Source organism: Suricata suricatta, chromosome 14 (genome assembly GCF_006229205.1).
Source record: "Suricata suricatta isolate VVHF042 chromosome 14, meerkat_22Aug2017_6uvM2_HiC, whole genome shotgun sequence".
Lineage (NCBI taxonomy): Eukaryota > Metazoa > Chordata > Mammalia > Carnivora > Herpestidae > Suricata > Suricata suricatta.
Window position 1 is genome coordinate 46,620,334 of NC_043713.1, and position 19,644 is coordinate 46,639,977.

Here is a 19,644-nt window from a genome sequence, read left to right on the forward strand (position 1 = left end):
AAAAGGAGGGGTACTATGGACTGAATCCTGTCCCCTAGATTCCTACATTGAAGTCCTAACCCCCAGTATAAATATATTCAGAGAGATAGGGCTTTTAGAAGGTAATTAGACTAAATGAGGTCATAAGGGTGTGGCCTTAATCCAAGAAGGCTATTGCCTTTATACAAAGAGGAAGAGATTTCTCTCTCTCCACAAACATGTACCAAGGAAAGACCTCTGTGAGCACTCAGTCAGAAGGCAGGCGACTACGGGCACCTGGGGGGCTCAGTTGGTTAAGTATCCAACTCTTGGTTTCTGCTCAGGTCATGATCTCATCATGGTTGGTGGGGCTGAGCCCTGAGTGGAACTCCGAGTTGACAGCACAGAGCCTGCTTGGGATTCTCTCACCCTTCGTCTCTCTCTGCCTTTTTCTGGCTGGCACATGCGTTTGAACACATGCTCTCTCTCTCTCTCTCTCTCTCTCTCTCAAAATAAATAAACTAGAAAGAAAGAAAGAGAAAGAAAGAAAAAGAAAGGAAGAAAGGAAAAGAAAGAAAGAAAGAAAGAAAGAAAGAAAGAAAGAAAGAAAGAAAGAAAGAAAGAAAGAAAGAAAGAAAGGGAGGGCAGGAGGGAGGGAGGGAGGGAGGAAGGAAAGAAAAGGAAAACAGCTGTGTAGAAGCCAGGAACTGGGTCCCCACCAGAAACCTAACTGGTCAGCACCTTGATCTTCTACTTCTCAGTCTCCAGAGCCATAAGATATAAATAGATATATATTCCTATTTTTTAAGCCACCCAGTCTAAAGTATTTTGTTATGGCAGCCTAAGCTAATACAAGGGGAAAAAGTGAAAAAAAAAAAAAAGTCAGCAAAGAAGGGCTGGGTCCATCAGCAATGGGCTCAGATATCACCAGGTGAAGTCAATTGCATCTGAGTAGCCCAAAGACCCAGCTCTGTCTTCATTTCCTGTTATTGAACTTCAGCCTTCAAAGTAGAAACCAGGCAAACTCAAAACCTGTGCCATAGTTAGGCACTCTTTTTTCTTTGCCCACTTGTATCATGGCCTGCTTTGAAGTTTTTAAGTCAGCAGGGAAAAAATGCTTATTTATTAGAAGGATTCAAAGGTATTTTCTTGTAATAAAATTTTATTAACATGAATATACTACTCAAAGCACATCCCTAGTCTAGAAGATGGGGCATAGTCAATGCTTAGTCATTGAGGTAACTGATGAGAAGGTTAAAGAACATGTTTTATGGAGGACAGTGTGATCATCTGTGTTGAATACACTAAGAGGTCAAGCATGACAATGCAAAGGGGTCGTCATTAGATTTAGCAACCCAAAAAGCTACTGCTAACTTTCACAAGGGCCGGTATCCCTCTATGATTATCTCGGCTTTGCAGGGAGGAAAGGAACTGTGTCCTTATATCACTCCTTACAGCAAAATAATTCCAGATCACGATTTGCATGGAATCATTAAACTCTAGAGGGGAATATGGAGTAAATTTTTTATAATCCGACAAACTCATAAATTAATAAAGTATCTGCAACATATATGCTAGACAAATAGGTTAATTTTCTTAATAGTTCTTATGAGTGCATATGAAAAAGAAAATAATAGATAATAAGGAACACAGAAAAAGAAACAAAAGCATTTATAAATGTACAATGATTCTTAAAATCACTCATAATTAATCTCCTAGTTATAATCTCTTATAATTAATAAAATACTAATTAAATCATCACGATTTTTTAAAATAAGAAATAAAATAAGTAAAATCACAGATGCCATTTTTCACCTATCAGAATGGCAAAGGTAAGTGTTGCCAAGGAGGTGGGAATCCAGCACTTCTAGATGTTGACAGCAAAGGAGTAAACTGCAATCTCTTTGGAGTGCAGTTTAGCAAGACTGAAAATTAAAATGCACATTTTCTTTGAGCCATCAATATGTTTTTCCAACAATTCTGTCTGCAAGGACTTAGGCACGGGATGTTCATTACATTATTGTTTTCAGTAACCAAAGTGACATACCAAATGTCCAAAAGGATATTGATTTAGTAAGTTATGTAATGGATCAAAACTATTAACATGAGTATTTCTAGACTTCCCCTTCCATCTGCTAGGTAAAGAGAATTTTGTCTTGGGTCAACTTTCCCATCTCCCTCCCTAAAGTAAATGTCCAATTGCTTTTAGACTTTTCTGATACAGTATCATGAGCAAAGCAGAGGACACAGAAAGATGCAAAGGTTTGCAGAATTCAGACAAGCTTAGGAATATGAGGGAGCACATGGAAGAAAAAAGGTGAATTTTTGCGGTATCATTGGAATCACACAAACCCTTCATATATACCAGAAATGCAGCTTGAGACTTGAGTTATTTTGAAATATTTTTGGCTGGTGAACTATATTTTTCTGACTTGGGTACTGTTCTGAGACTGGCTTCCATCACTCTGGTTTCAGAAATGTTACACACACATAATGAAATCCTATAGAGCTAGCAAAAGTAGTGAGGTGGAAAAGTATATTACTAAATGTAAAAAAAAGCAAGCTTCAAACTGAGTACAGTATGTTCCTCTTATTTTAAAATATTATATTCACATATATGCTTTTGAATGCATGGTTTTCCAAAGATGTTTCTGCATATTTATAAAGATGTATGTCTAATCATTTCATTTTCCCTCTTATTTTCTACTTTATTATTATGCAATGCTTAATGGTGTTTGTAATGATACTAGTATTAAATATTGATTAAACAAATAACAAAAAGTCTCTCTTAGGAGATCAACCACGTGAAAACAATTTTCACAGAAAGAAAAAATATACCACAGTGTGACAGATTATTCATAATGACGGAATTATAAATAATTTTTGATTCTGTCCCTGAAGTTTTGTGTATTTTCTTTTTAAAAAAATTTTTTTTACATTTATTTATTTTTGAGAGACAGAGAGAGGCAAGGCACAAGTGGGGGAGGGGCAGAAAGAGAAGGAGACACAGAATCTGAAGCAGGTTACAGGCTTTGAGCTGTCAGCCCAGAGCCCAATGCGGAGCTTGAACTCACAAACTGTGAGATCATGACCTGAGCCAAGGTTGGACGCTCAGCCGACTGAGCCACCCAGGTGCCCCACTTTTGTATATTTTCAAAGTTTCTACTATATGCATGAATATAGGTCATCAGCAAAAAGCCACATTTCTCTTAGAAATATAGTTTACTTACAAAATATTTCCTAAGCTTTTGGGTATTGTTGAAGTAGTACAAAACAATCAGGAAAACAATGGCTAAAGGTCTTTTTGTTATCTTTTTGGTGAATAGTGGACATAATTAGGGGGGCAAAATTTCTCCCTATCCCAGAAATGTCTCATATTTCCTTTACTCAAGTTAATTACTTAGTAAAGGCTTTTTTTCTTTTTCCATTAGGACATTGCTAAAATTGTAAGGGTAACCAATCCACCACGATCCAAGGAATCCATTACAGCAGTATGTTTAGAATTTGAGCATGTATGGGAATCACCAGGAGAGCTTATTAACACTCAAAGCGGGACACCTGGGCGGCTCACTGGGTTAAGCATCTGACCTCGGCTCAGGTCATGATCTCACAGTTCGTGAATTCAAGCCCCATATCAGGCTCTGTGCCAACAACTCAGAGCCTGGAACCTGTGTCAGATTCTGTGTCTCCCTCTCTCTCTGCCCCTCTCCCACTCATAGCCTCTCTCTCTCTCTCTCTTAAAAATAAATAAACATTAAAAACCCCATAAAACTCAAAGAGCTGGCTCATCCCAATTTTCTAATTCAGTAGGTCTAGGGTGGAACCTCCAATTTGCTTTTCTAACACGTTCCCAGGTGATGCTGATACTGCTGGTTTAGTGATAACAGTTTGAGTCCCTCCAAAACTAACACATACTATTTTATCTCAGATGAATCACCAGGGACAGGAAAGCACACAGTTGAAAGAGAACCAGGAAACCCTTGTGTAAGATCTAGGACTGAGGGTCTAGAGGAAATCCTTATAGTTTCAATGCCTAGCCACCCAGGAGAACATCCCCAGGCTGAGGAAGTGGGCAGACAAGATAGAAACCAAAGCAGACGTTTTGTAAACTGTGCCAGGAATATCACTTGCATCATGGTCCTACCCAGGACTGCGTCTTCAGATGGATATTTAATTGGATATTTCATTGTAAACTGGCTTCCACTTTGGGAAAAGAGATCCTTACTTTCATTTCCTTAACGTCTAAGTGGTAATGACTGATGCTTTTGAAATCTAGGGTAAATGTTACTAGAAATGCATATAATACGCATTATATTTTTGCAAGAGCAAGACTCAAAAATGAAGACGCTTCTTCTTCGTATTATTGACTTCACCTCGAAATTAAAAATGGACTCTGAAACCAATTTGAAAATAAACTATTTAAAAAAATAAAAATAAAAATAAAAATGGACTCTGGTGCCACCTCTGAGTCAACCTTGAGGGCGGGGCGGGGAGTCTTCTCCCGCCCACGGGTCCAAAGCCACGCGACTCGCAGCTCTGCCAGCAGGTGGTGTAGTTCCAGCGCTTTTCCGAAAGTGGGCTGAAAGGCCCACAAAGAGGAGATTGGTTAGCTCAGGAGCCTCGCCCCCCGCTGCGCTCCGCCCCTCGCGTTTCCGGATCACAACACCGTCAGGCCACCGCGTGGCCCCGCCCCATATGTCGCTGATGCTCTGGCTCAGATTCCTTTTGGGGGGGCTGAGTCTGTGGCGGAGAATTTGCTCGGAATGCTAATCGGGGCCGAAATAAATACATATTCCGCTGAGTGGTTAAATAAATACATATTCCGTTGAGGCGTGGGATCGGAATTGGGATAACAGTCTCCAAGCTCCTATGTGCTAAAATCTCATCGCCCACCGTCCCCAGCCCAAGAAAGACAAAAAGGGGAAAACGTTAAAACATCAAAACCGCACGCTTTCCGAAATATCCTCCCAAGCTAGATTCCAGAAGTTCGGCTGCCCTGGTCTCGGATCCCTACCCTATATAGCACGCCCCAGAACCGTAGGACCACGAAATGCGCTCCTGGTACCCGGGAGGACGCCCCACCTGAGCCCCGCAGCCCAGTCCGGCCCCGCCCCCGGCCCCGGATGGGGCCCGCCCCCTGTCCCGCCCTCCCCGGGTCGGCCCCGCCCCCCCCGGACGGGCTCGAGGCGTCCCGGCAAGGGCACCACCCAGAAGGAGGAGGGGCCAACGACGCCTTCCTCCTTCCCTACGAGCGCTGACTCTCCGCCGCAGGCGCGGGTCCCCTCCCTCTGCCGGCACGGGATCTTAAGCCTGAACCGCGCGCCGAGCCGAGTCGAGTCGAGTCTCGCCGATGTCCGCGGCCACGCACCAAGGCAGCATGACCGCGCGCGGCCCAGCCCTCGGCCTCCTACTGCTGCTGCTGTGTCCCGCTCAGGTGAGGGGACGCCCGCGATCCGGGAGGGCTTTGGGGGACGAGGCCGGCCGCGAGCCTGGGGGGAGGGTGGCGGGCGGTGCGACGGGGAGTGCGTCCCGTTCCCTGAGGGGACGCGGGTCCAGTGGCTCCTAGGCAAGTTGGTCCTGCGATGGAACCCCTGGCGCCCCACCCCCCCACCCCCGACTCCGGTTTTTTTTTTACCGGCCACGCACTTTTCCTGTGGGAAAACTGAAAGCGGCTTGTTTGACCTGTCTTGAGCTCATTTCAGCTGTGGTCACCTTATTTCTGGGCTTAGGATGTGGAATCGGGGAAGGACAAAAGTGGGTACAGAGAGGGAGGGATCTTATTTATTTAACCTGCCTTAAAAAAAAAATTATCCTGCAACATGCACACGAACACTTTGTGAATTTGTTTAGAATATCGTGACCACTTTCCCATTCTCCTCCCCTGAAGATGGAGGCGGGAGGGGTGGTAAAGGAAACAAATTGCCAAGCACCAAATTGAAACAGCCCTAAGTAAGTCAGGTTGGTCTTCTTGAGAGTGCAAGTCACTTGTTATTAACTCTCTTTTACATCTTTAGAAACTGAGGCCCAGCCGGGGATAATTGAATTTCCCCTTGTCACCGAATTAACTAGCTCTGGAATGGGTCCTAACTCCCTGGGTCAGCTTTTCCTTGGTTCAGTATCCCAGGTCATAAATGCCTCACTGCTATTTATTATTATTGTTTTTGTTACATAAAATTTAGGTGTACAGCTTTGTAATTTAATATATGTATACACTACAAAGCAATCCCCACCAACCTAGTTACCATTAATCACCATACAGTTGCCCTTTCACCTATTTTGCCCAACCCTCAACCCTCATCCCCTCTGCATTGGTGATTTTGTTTTTGTTTTATTTTGTTTGTTTTGTTAGATTACACACATCAGTGAAATCACCTGGTATTTGTCTTTCTCCATCTGACTTATTTTGCTTAGCTGTCCAAATAGCAAGATTTTGTTTTTATAGCTGACTAGTAGTCCACTATATAAATATTTCACATCTTTATCCATTCATCTGGCAGTGGACATTTAGGTTGTTTCCATATCTTGATTATTGTGGATAATGTGGCAGTGAGTGTACAGGTACACATCTTTTTGAACAAGTGCTTTCATTTTTTTGTGATAAATATTCCAAAGTGGAATAGCTGGATCATATGATAGTGCTATTCTTAATTTTTCGAGGAATCACATAGTGTTTTCCACAGTGGTTGTACCAGTTTACAATCCCTCCAACAGTATTCAAGGATTTCTCTTTCTCCACACCCTCACCAACACTGGTCATTTCTTGTTCCTTTGACATTCTAAAAGGTACAAGGTGATACCTCATTGTGATTTTGACTTAGTGATCTTGATCATCTTTTCATGTGACTGTTGTATGTCTTGTGTGCCACCTGTATGCCTTTGAGGAAATGTCTGTTCAGATGTTCTGCACACTTTTTAATTGGGTTGTTTTTTCGTTGGTGGTGTTGAGTTGTATGAATTCTTTATATATTTTGAGTATTAATTCTTTATCAGGTATATGGTTTGCAAATATGTTCTCCCATTCAGTAGATTGCCTTTTCGTTTTGATGGTAGTTTCCTTTGCTTGCAGAAACTTTTCAGTGTAGTATAGTCCCACTTACTTATTTTTCAGTGTAGTATAGTCCCACTTACTTATTTTTCTTTTTGTGTCCCTTGTTTTTGGAGTCAGATTCACAGAGACATCACTGAGACTGATGTCAGGGAGATTACCACCTATGTTTTCTTCTAGGAGTTTTATGGCTTCAGGTCTTCCATTCAAGTCTTTAATCCATTTTGAGAAAAATTTTGCAAATGGTGTAAAACAGTGCTCCAGATTCATACTTTTGCGTGTGGTTGTCCAGTTTTCCCAATACCAGGTACTAAAGAGATTGTCCTTTCTCTTTTGTACGTTCTTGGTTCATTTGTTGTAGATTAATTTTCCATTTTTATGTGGGCTTATTTCTGGACTTTCAATTCTGTTCCATTGATCCGTGTCTTCTTTTATACCAATACCACACTGCTTTGATTACTGTAGCTTTGCAACATAGTTTGAAGTGAGAGAGTGTGGTATCTCTAGCCTTGTTCTTCTTTTTTAAGATGGTTTTGGCTTTTTGGTATCTTTTGTGGTTCCATATAAATCTTAAAATTATTTGTTCCTGTTCTGTGAAGTGAACCATTGGAGTTTTTTAGGTTATTTCATTGAATCTGTAGATTGCTTTAGGTGGTATGGACATTTTAACAATATTTTAATTCATGAACACAGATTATCTTTCCATTTCTGTGTGTCTTCAGTTTCTTTCATCAGCGTTTAATAGTTTTTCCCTCCTTGGTTAAAGTTATTCCTAGATATTTTATTCTTTTTGAGGTAATTTAAATGGAATTGTTTCATAATTTCTCTTCATGAATTTTCATTGTTAATGTATAGAAATGCCAGATTTCTGTGTATTGATTTTGTATCCTGTGATTTTACTGAATTTGTGTACCATCTACAAATAGTAACAGATTTTACTTTTTCCTTCTGGTTTGGATGCCTTTTATTTCTTTGGCCTAATTGCCATGGCTAGGACTTCCAATATCATGTTGAACAAAAGTGGTGAGAATAGGTATCCTGTTTGTAGAGGAAGAGCCTTGAATTTTTCATCACTGAGTGTGGTATTAGCTGTAGGATTGCCATAATGGCCTTTGTTATGTTGAGGGATGTTCCTTCTCTAGCCACTGTGTTGAGAGTGGATATACCCATCATAATGGGTGTTGAATTTTGTCAGATGCTTTTTCTGCATTTATTGAGATGATCATATGATTTTTTGTCTGTCATCTTGTTGATGTGATGTGTCACATCCATTGATCTACAAATGTTGAACTATCTTGAACCTATGGAATAAATCCCACTTGATCATGGTATATGATCCTTTTCAATCATTTAGATTTGGTTTGCTAATATTTTGTTGAGGATTTTTGAATGTGTTCATCAAGGATATTGTCCTGTAATTTTTTTTTTTAATAGTGCCCTGGTCTGGTTTTGGTATAAGAGTAATGTTGGCCTCATAAAATGTGTTTAAAGGCTCTTCCATTTTTTGGAAGGCTTTGAGTGTAGGTATTAAATCTTTTAATGTTTGGTAGAACTTGCCAGGGAAGCCACCTGGTCCTGAACTTTGCTCGGAAGATTTTAATTACTGTTTCAATCTCCTTACTAGTAATCAGTCTCCTCAGATTTCCTATTTCTTCATAATTCAGTCTTGCAAGATTGTATGTTTCTAGGAATTTCTCCATTTCTTCCAGGTTGTCTAGCTTGTTGGTTTATAATTGTTCACAGTAGTCTCTTATGGTCCTTTGTATTTCTGTGGTATTAGTTGTAACTCCTCTTTCATCTTATTTTTTTTCTAGTCACAGACTGAAAGTGAAGGGATGGAAAAAAAATATTCTGTACAAATGGAAGTGGAAAGAATACTGAAGTAGCTATTCTCCTAGCAGACAAAATAGACTTTAAAACACAGACTGTAATAAAAGACAATGCAGGGCATTTATCACATAATGATAAAGTGGTCAATCCAGCAGGAACATAAAACATTTCTAAACATATATGCATCCCACATTGGAGCACCAAAATATATAACACAAATATTAACAGACCTAAAGGGAAAAATTGAAAATACAGTAATACAGGAGACTTTAATATCCTACTTTCATCTACGCATAGAGAAAAAATCAGTAGGGATGCCTGAGTGGCTCAGGCAGTTGAGCGTCAGACTTTGGCTCAGGTCATGATCTCACCACTTGTGGGTACAAGCCCTGCATCGGGCTCTGTGCTGACAGCTCAGAGCCTGGAGCCTGCTTCAGATTCTGTGTCTCCCCCTCTTTCTGCCCCTCCCATGCTCATGCTCTGTCTCTCTCTGTTTCTCAATAATAAATAAATGTTTAAAAAATTGAAAAAGAAAAAACAAATCAGTAAACATCAGCTTTAAATGACCCATTAGACCAGATGGACTTAATGGATATGGACAGAACACTCAGTCTAAAACCAGCAGAATACACATTCTTCTCAAGTGTACGTGGAACATTCTGTAGGATCGCATGTTGGGTCACAAAACAAATCTCAATAAATTCAAAAGGCTGAAATCATATCACACATCTGTAGGAAACTAGGAATTAATTACAAGAAGAAAACAGGGGGCAGGTGCCTAGGTGTCAGTCAGTTAACCATCAGATTTCAGCTCAGGTCATGTTCTCACAATTCATGAGTTCTAAGCATATAGCATAGTGATGATTAAACCAGGTGAGGATGCAAGAGTGAAGCTCTGGGAATGCGGTGACCTTGTGCCCATCCATTGACATGTCAGTAACAAGGCGGTAGTAAATCAGAAGGGAAAGCAGATTCGGGAGCTTCCCCAGACTGGAAGAACCTCTCAAATTTCTGGGTAGTTCTTAGAAGCAGGTAGGTTTTGCTGCCCCGATGAAGTCCCAAGAGCCAGGAGAAGAGCTGTGGCTCCCTCCTCTGTGTGTGTAGAGGGGGTCCCCAGCAGTGTGGGCTTGTGGAAGGGCACACATTGGGTGCCTGGTTGGGAAGGGGGCAGAGGAGAGCAGGGAGGTGGTTTGGAATGGGGTCAGTGGGTAGACGACTCACTAGCTCTTGCTTTGGACACGTTACTCTGTCAAGCCTTAGTTTCTTTTGAAGACAGACAATACCTTGTAGGATTATTGAAGTTATTAAGTAATATGATATATGGAGAGACCTTATCACTATAGTAAAAACTCAAGAAACAAGAGCACTTCTGTGCCTTTAAGAAAATGCAGCTGTTTGGTTTCCCTGGAGTTTTAGGTCACGATCTAGTAGACAGGGCTTCGGGCTTCACATTGGTAAGTAGCTTTAACTTAACTCTGAAATCCTTTTACCTCAAGGTAGTATCTGAGGCTGATGGCCAATGAGGGCTTGTCCTCCTACGACTTTTCAGTTAGGTCAGAGGTTCATCATGAGCCTCTTGCAGAATGCCTGGATAGATCTGTAAATCTTAACTGGAAAGATTCCTTTGTTATTTTACAAATTAACTCCCTAGGTCTGCAGAGGCTTTCCGGACACCTGAACAGGCTCGGGGAGGAAGGAGCGGGGTCTGCTTTGAGAAGTCTTACCAATGACAGCATCTTGTCTGGGTTCAGTCTGAGCACTCAGGAAGTTCTCTCACAGAATTAACAGACTAAATGTCCTTTGGGGGGATTTTTGCTTTTCTTAATTTTTAATTTTTACAGATGAAATAACATTACTAGACTGCACGTCTTTTAAGCCTTGTGGTCATCCAAGTAATGTGTGTGGTTTTGAGAAATCGCATATATCTCTCCTGACTGTAATTTTTATAAGCTTTTCCTTGAAGAACTTAGAGCATAGTGAGGTCTAGGTAGGAATTAAGCCATTAAAATGGTTTTTCCTGAAGAGATGAAGAATGGTTTAGTTTTTGTACTTGAGAGCATTGAAGAAAACCTACATTTGTCCCAATTTCAGATGGCTGATCTTTCCCAGTCTCTTCTACTCCTCGATTGATACTGTGCTCAGATATCTTATTAACATAAGTAATCAAGGGAAAATGAGGTTTTTATTTTAGCGAGTGGGCAGAATGAAAATGGCTTGCTGAATAGGCCTTTGTACCGCCTCAGTGTTTGTCATATTACACCGAACAAAGAATCCCTCTGGTCTGAAAACAGTATGATCTCTCTTTCCTGGGTAACCCTTCCCCACCCTCCACTCCTCACAAAAGGGAGGCTTTTCAGGGTGTTTTTAGGATGACACATTACCTAATGTGGAAGCCGGTGTTAAACTGTCTCTAATCTGATCATGGGTGCCCCTTTCTGCCCTGACACCCACAGCTCTGTGAAGGGCATCAGCTCTCCCGACCAAAAAAAAAAAAAAAAAAACCACAACAAAAAACAAAAACAAAAAACGCCTTGCCATCAAAACCCTGCCCGTCTTCAAAGGCCCAGTTCAAATCCTACATCATCCAGGACATTGGTTATCCTGTTCCCCCAACTAAAATGCCTTCCTTCTGAAGCTATAAATCTGTGTTGATACTGCTGGGGTTACGTCTTGACTCTGCCTCTCACTGTGAGCGGTCCTGGGCAAGCCAGTGATTCCCCTGGAGCCTCAGTCTCTTCCTCTGTAAAGTCAGGTTAACAACTATGCCTATTTCCCACGGTGCTTATGAAAGTAGAGAGAAATATTGCTTGAATTGAAGTACTAGATTGCAGGCTCCCCCATTCCAATATGGCCAAGACTCTCTTTTCAGAGTCATCAAATCATTGGGCCTTTGTGGGTGTAGGTGTGGGGATAAGATGGCGGAAGAATTCAGAGGCATTGCTTTCTGGCTGCTGATCAGTAATCAACTGCGGCCCAACCAGTTTTTCTTTGCTTGGACTGTGCCTTTTATTTTCAGTTTTTGGAATATTTGCTTTGGCAAGAAAACTTTGGGGGAAAAAAACCAAACAAACCTTTCTCTGATGCAAGGTGCTGTGGGGAGATTTAAGAAGGAAGCTTTAAATTTTGTTCCTTATCTTATTACTGTCCCTTAGGCCATAGAGGAACTCCAGTTCCTGCCACTCACTAGTTTCATGAATAGAAAGTGGTTGCTATGGGTAGTGTAGACACAAAAGTAGATCAAAGGAATTACCTATACAGAAGGGAGTCTGAAAATTGTAAAGTGCTTTGTAAATGTTAATAGTTTCTTTCTCTGTCTTGTTCATAGTTGAGAAGAAGGATGAATACATAAAAATTTACAATACAAAGTAAAAAGTGCTCTAACAAAGATAAGGACAAACTTATGGAGAGTCCATTTTTTTAAAAATAAAATTTGTTTTCAAGTTGGTTTCCATACAACACCCAGTGCTCATCCCAACAAATGCCCCTCTTAATGGCCCTCACACACTTTCCCCTCTTCCCCAACCCCATCCACTCTCAGTTCATTCTCAGTATTTTTAAGAGTCTCTTATGGTTTGCCTCCCTCCTTCTTTGTAACTTTTTTTGCCCCTTCCCCTTCCCCATGATCTTCTGTTAAGTTTCTCAAGATTCACATATGAGTGAAAACGTATGGTATCTTTCTCTGACTGACTTATTTTACTTAGCATAATACCCTCCAGTTCCAGCCACGTTGCTGCAAGTGGCCAGATTTCATTGTTTCTCATTGCCAAGTAGTATTCCATTGTGTACATAAACCACATCTTCTTGATCCACTCATCAGGTGATGGACATTTAGGCTCTTTCCATGATTTGGCTATTGTTGACATTGCTGCTATGAACATTGGGGTACATGTGCTCCTATGCATCAGCACTTCTTTATCCCTTGGGTAAATACCTAGCAGTGCTATTGCTGGGTCATAGGGGAGTTCTACTGTTAATTTTTTGAGGAACCTCCACACTGTTTTCTAGAGCAGCTGCACCAGTTCACATTCCCACCAACAGTGCAAGAGTGTTCCCGTTTCTCCACATCCTCGCCAGCACCTGTAGTCTCCTGATTTGTTCATTTAGCCACTCTGATGGGGAGTCCATTTTTGAACTGACCTTTGGAAGGTGAATTAGTGCTTACCAGGTAGTCAAGAGGAAAACTGGTGAAAGTAGGGGAGAGTTACCTAGTTGTTACTAAAAACTATACAACTATATTTCAAAAGGGTGAATTTTATGGTAAGTTATCCCAATCTTTTTAGAAATGATGTTCTAGATTACAAGAAACCTAAAGAGAAAAGAGTCACCTAATTTTTGCAGAGTATTCCATTGCTGGGACACATCTGGTCTCATCTTGACACCACAGAACCCCTTTAAGATAGATGGGATACTGTGTTCCCTGTTTTACAGGAAATTAAGGATATTAAGGCCTAAGTTTGTCCCAAGGTCACATAGCTGGTAAGTGGCAGACTAGGGGCTTGAGCCCCGGTCTCTGACTTCTGTTCTCCAATTTATTCAGATTCAAAATATCAGTGCCAGATTACTCATATTTAGTAAGTTAAATTGATTGGCAGATGTTCAGCAGATGTTCTGATGGCCAACAGGGCATCTTATTCAGGGCTTGTTCCTAGTTCCAATCTGGCTTCTCCAAAATCCAGCGATGAATCAGGGATGGAGTTAGCCTGGTGGCCTGGCCCTTTGTTCATTTGCCACACTGTATTCATATTACTTAGGAAAAGATCTGTGGACAGTATACCCTCCCATCTGCTGTTTTGTGTTAGTCTTGTGACTTTTGGATTATTTTTCAAACTTGTGGGTGTAAGGCTCAGAAACGTCTCATGCCAACTAGAGTGTGTAGAGTGTGATCTTGGGCAAGTCACTCAGACTTCAAGCTGGAGGGGTTATTTGTAAAGTGAAGACTAGCTGAACCTATCTAAAAATGTGTGAAGTAAACACCCATTTACAGGCACACCTAGTGGTCACACAAATTACCCCTTGTTATGTGGATATGTTTACCACATTAGCTATAAAAGAGTTCCAGAGATTTCCATCAGCAGAAGTCACACCAGACCAGCCTCCCCCCAGATATTTTGCCATATTTGTTTGGTCTGCCTACCTGACTTTAAGGAAACAGCAAGCAGCTTAATCTCTGGATAGGATTCTCTGTGTCTCTCCATCCTGTCCTGTGTTGTCCTGACTGACCAGGCCAGGCCCTCTGCTCCCTGCAGAAGCCTCTCCCTACCCCCTATCCAACCCTCCCTTGCTGGAGCTGGTGTATCTCCAGGTTCTGCCATGAATTTTACCCAATCAGGACAGCGGCAGAGATGAGAGGACCCGGCCCTGCACTCCATGTGCCGTGGGGTGGCCGGGAGCTCCTCTGGAGCTGAGGTCAGTGGTAACTAACGTGACTTGATAGCTGCCTTGAGATTTACTTAAAAAGATGTAAATGGTCGTCATTATTTCCACAAGCAAACACATTAATGTAGAAAGAGGGATGCTCACATTGCATTATAGTGGATGGGACAGCCCGTTTTTGGCCCTTGGTCAATATCTGAAGACACGTCTATACAAACTGAGCTGGAGTTTGAGGAGTGCAGCAGCTAGGGAGCTGGGATAGCAGATAGGCTGGAGAATGCTTAACTTGACCTTTACAATCTTCATTCTCATTGGTTTTGTCACTTAGGAGCCATTTTTCCTCACAGAATCTTCTATGCGCCTTAGTGTCCTTACCTATAAAATACTGCAATACTATTCCAGAAGGTATCAGAGAAATACACGAGGCAATGAGGAAGTAATCACTTGACTTTGTGCCTGGTTGATGTTCACTAAGCACTTTATTATGAGTTAGTTAATACTTGAGATTTACTAAATGCAGCCTGGAGTGCAGGATTCTGTTGCTGATGCTCAGAGCTTCTCCATCTGATAAGATGTGCTTTTATAGAGTTCCCTATCCAAGTCTGTTTTGCAGTTAGTATAGTTGTCGACATATAGTGGAAGGGGCATTTTTTTTTTTTTAACTTGCTGAACTACTATTGTTGAAAGAAACTTTCCAGGCACCTGGGTGGCTTCAGTCGGTTAAGTCAGTTAACAGCTCCAACTCTTGATTTCGGCTCAGGTCCCGATCTCACAAACTGAGATTGGCCTCTGTGCTGACAGCACAGAGCCTGCTTGGGATTCTCTCTCCCCCTCTCACTCTGCCCCTCCCCTGTTACACTTTCTCTCTCTCAAAATAAATAAAATTTTTAAAAAAGGGAAGAAAGAAACTTCGCTATCCAGTCATGTAGCCGGTAATTAAGCATGTTGTGAAATAGCCATATGACCGAACCTTTGAAAGTAGAGACACTCTAGCCTTGTGACTACTAAATCCTCGTTTAAAGCTAAAACAACCAGTCGTTCTCATTTCTGAACTTCTTACATAATCCACTTGAATTCCTTCAACCCATCAAGAGATTTGATGGTTTCTGAGTTGATGAACATTGGATAAGGTACTGCAGAGACTTTGGAAGGAAATAAAACACCTGGGCTTCTGCCCTTTATGATTTTATGGTCTTACTAGGGAGTTGAGACAATAACCAGAAACTACTCGTGGAACCTCTCTCCACATACGTAACTGCAGTTCTCATTCGTTCTACTTCATCCTAGGGCAGGAGCCCACAAATCACACAACCTGGCCAGAGCCTGTTGTTGTGAATAAAGTTTTCTTCATCACCCCTACACCCATCATGTACCTGTTGTCTGTGGTTGCTTTTGAGGCACAGCAGGGTAGTTGGGTATTTTCCACAGAGACCTTTATGGCCTACAAGCCTACAATGTTTAGTTAGTATCTGGCCCTCTGGGGCAAAGTTTATCAACCTCCATCCCAGGGGGTGCATGTAGGAGCTTGTGGGACATAAGTGACAGGAGCCCTGGGCTCGGCACACCTGCTGCCTTGAGCGGTGAGGCTGATGCCTCTGAACACTGGCCAGGTGCTGCCTGCGGCCAACCTGCCTCTGCCCCCGGAGAGCTCACCTGACCAGGGCAGCACACTGCGGTGTAGGCGGGAAGAGTCAGAGTGGACACTTAATGGAGGTGACAAGTCTTGGGAGAGGCTTTTACGATTGGCTGAAATCTGTGAAGAGGCACTGGGACCTGTATGAATACAGCGAAGGGCTGTTCAAGCTAAGCCAAAAGCCAGTCTGTGCACAGACATCCCTCATCCCGATTATTTTGTGAAAAGGCTGTTTAAAAGGTTACCACACCTTCTGAATGATAGAGAACAAACAGGATTAATGGAGGGAAGAGAGTGGGCGGACGGGCTAAATGGGTGATGGGTATTAAGGAGGGCACTCGTGATGAGCACTGAGTGTTGTAAGGGATGAATCACAGAATTCTCCTGAAACCAGTATTGCACTGTGTGTTAACTAATTAGAATTTAAAGAATTTTTTTTAAAGTTACCTTATTTGTATGTTTTTGTGTGTTTACGTCTCTACAGGTTTGCTTGTCGGGAGGAATTAAAAGCCTGATAGATTAGCAGCAGTGAAATCTGAGAAAGGGGGAAGAAGGGGAGAGAAGCAGGAGTGGGGCTCTCAGTGTATTGCATGTATACTGACGTCTGCGTATTTGTGATGAGTGGGTATGGAGTCTATAATTAAAGAAAGTAGGGGCTCAGTTGGTTAAGCGGCTCACTCTTAATCTCAGCTCAGGTCTTGATCTCAGGGTGGTGAGTTCACACCCGTGTTGGGCTCCATGCTGCGTGTAGAGCCCACTTTAAAAATAAAGTCTACAGGGGTGCCTGGGTGGCTCAGTCGGTTGAGTGTCCGGGTTCAGCTCAGGTCGTGATCTCGTGGTTCGTGGGTTCGAGCCCCATGTCGGGCTCTGTGCTGACAGCTAGCTCAGAGCCTGGAGTCTGTCTTCGGATTCTGTGTCCCCCTCTCTCTCTGACCCTACCCTGCTCACATTGTCTGTCTGTCTGTCTGTCTCTCTCTCTCAAAAATAAAATAAAATATTAAAAAAAATAATAAAGTCTACAGTCATTTATTTTTAATGTTTTAGGAATTGGTACAAGTTTAAAATGCTTCAGTAAGATCATTCTTGTGGTTATAAATAGCTCAGTCTCACTGGTCAATGACCACAAGACCAACTATAAAGAATCATTATCCTTTAGACTCAGGTCTCTAGGACTCGAGTGGAGCTTTAACAAGACATGTTGTGCAGCGTGCAGACCCATCGGTTTTTATTGTGTTTGAACGGACAGTCACACTTCTTTGTTCAGTCCTAGTGTAATAACTGACAGAGTGCTCTGTGAAGTCCTTGTTCCTGGGCTTTTCTCTTCCAAGCAGGACATCTGGGCTTATGTCTTGTTTTGTGGTGAAACATATAATATAAAACTGACGGTTTTTTAGTGTACAATTCGGTGACATCAAAGACATTTCGTGCGGCCACCATCCGCCCCCAGCACCGAGCTCATGTTTGCTCAGGTGTGCTTTGGGCTCTGGCAGACCATAGATGTCAGTAGGTTTCATTTCAGCATGGCTTCCTTCCCCAAGTGGCCATTACTGCTGTGAAGTCAGCAGCAGGCACCCTCATATCATAGCAAAGACAGTGTCAGCCACACCTTTGGGAAAGCGTGTGCCCTGTGTGTGAGCTGTTGGTCACACAGCCCACCTGTGGTCTCAGTGTTGGGATGTGCCACCCTGACATTCCCGGGATCCTGGGGTGTCCCCATCATCTTTGTCCATAGAGTCCTAACCACCTGCTCTGCTGTGGTGGTTTGGAGACTAGAAATCCAGGCGTTTGGAAGCCAGCGAGGTTCTTGGAGGGGTACAGAGATGAACCTGGCCCAGCCAATGGTCCACTGAGGAGTGACCCTCGGGATAGCCTGAGTAGGAGTTCCAGCTTCCAAACCGGCCAGGCCATGGGTGGGGCCTGCCTCTGCCATTTTGTGGTGTGGCCTCAGATGAGTCACTCCACCTGTGTGACCCTCAGTTTCCTAATCTATAAAATGGTGGTCTTCTAGTATCAGCCTCATAGATCTGAGAATTAAGGGAGATAACAGGGGCACTCTTAGCAAGTCCCTGGGTGCTGGGCCAGGTGGCAGCGGTGGTGGCAGCCCTCCCGGGAGCAGCTGGAATGTTGGAGCTCAGGGCTGGAGAGGCCATGCTTGGCCGGGTCAGGATAGACCCACTGGGGAGGTGGTGGCTGGAGAGTGGCCTCGGCAGGTAGCGGGGGGGGGGGGGGGGGGGGGGGGGGGGGGGGGGGGGGGGGGGGGGGGGGGGGGGGTGTGCAGGGCCCGCAAGTCCCACTGAATGTGGGACAGAAGATAAGGAGGGATGGGAGCCGAGCGTGCACATCGGAGCGGGGTGAGGTGCCTGGAGCTTGTCTTCGGCAGTGGGGAGGTGGATTGTAGGCTTCGGAGCATCAGAGCTTTGTAGCCTCAGCTCAGGAGGAGCCCCCGGGGCAACTGTGCCTGGGACCCGTACTGAGGTCTGCAGAGGAGGAGGCAGTCTGCATGGGAAGGAAGGGGCGCCAGAAACTGCACCTGCCCCAGGAGCTTCCCCGAGATGTTCCTGGGGCTTTGAAACCCCATGGAGAGAGACTGGCAGTGGAGGAAAGATTGGTTTCCTTCAGAGGACCTGGGGTTGTCAGGCAGGTAACTGGAAGGGCAGCTGGAGAGAAATTGGGGTCCTTTGACCAAGAGGGAGAATGATAGTGGAGTGGCGTTTGTTGACAGTAGCGGTGAAGGGATGCACAGAGAGATGAGGTCGAGAGTGTGGAAGTTGGGGGTCTAGTGGTAGAGGTTCCCAAGGGGGCTGGGGTGCGCTGTACCAGCTGGGCCAGTGACTCTCTGAGCTGTATGTGAGGCAAGAGGGAGCTGAGGGGGAAAAGAGGGCTCCCCCACCAGCTCAGCTGTATGAGTGAGTGCATACCTGACCGTGCCTTGCCTAGGGTGTGCTCAGGAGAGGGTGTGGTGCTAGAGTGAGGACCTTCATTATGCAGGTAATTATATTTTACTGCGAGTCTGTTTCTGGAATGAGAATGTCCCGGTTTGAATCCTGGCTCTGCCACTCTGGACAAATTAGCCTCTCTGTGCCTCTGCTTCCTCATCTGTAAAATGGGTATAACTGCACTTCCTCATCAACTTATTGTGAGGATGAACTGGGTTGAAAAATGAGGAGCACTTGAAACAGTGCTGTACCACACAAGTAAATGGCTTGTGAGTACCTTTGAGCCCCACCGGCCAGGGCTGCTTCTAGATGCAGATGACTTTGGGAAGCAAATCTGTTAGCATTCAGCCAAACACAATTTTCCAGGGCCCAAAGAAATCTAGGTGTTTTATTATTTCAGATGTTTTACTTCAGGACCTCTTTGCTGAGGTCCCAAAGAGTTAGAAGACAATAATCTTTGCATTTGATTGGTTAGCTTTACAGTTCACGATGTACTTCTGCATATATTGCCTTATCTGATCTTCACGCCAAACCTGCAGGGCAGGGGTCATGAGCTGCTGTTCAGGGGGAGCTGCTCTGCGCAGGTTCAGCATCGTCTCCAGCTGCGGACAGGCCCAGCAGGCACAGTGATTGACAGCCCCGTGGGTTCTGAGGCCCGGAACCCAGGACTCCTGCCCTCCCAGGACCCCCTGCCCCACCTCTCTTCTAGCCCATGGGAGGAAACAACCTCGAGATAAAAGATGTGGATTATAAAGGATGAGTGGGAAAGGCACTGTGTCTTTATTTTCTTTCATAACACTGACCCCTGAGGAAAGGGAACTGAGACTCCAGACCCCCGTCCTGTGAGTCATGCCCGAGCTGTGGTTTGG

General features: G+C 43.6%; 1 protein-coding gene across 1 annotated transcript in view; it reads left to right on the forward strand.

Annotated features, from left to right (window-relative positions):
* The first annotated feature begins 5,192 nt into the window (after positions 1-5,192).
* Positions 5,193-19,644, forward strand: part of NPC1 (NPC intracellular cholesterol transporter 1) — a 53,820-nt gene continuing 39,368 nt past the window's right edge. The window contains exon 1 of the mRNA XM_029922985.1: positions 5,193-5,392. Within this exon, the coding sequence (XP_029778845.1) occupies positions 5,309-5,392 (84 nt within the window). The 5' untranslated portion in view covers positions 5,193-5,308. The remainder of the gene's footprint in view (positions 5,393-19,644) is intronic.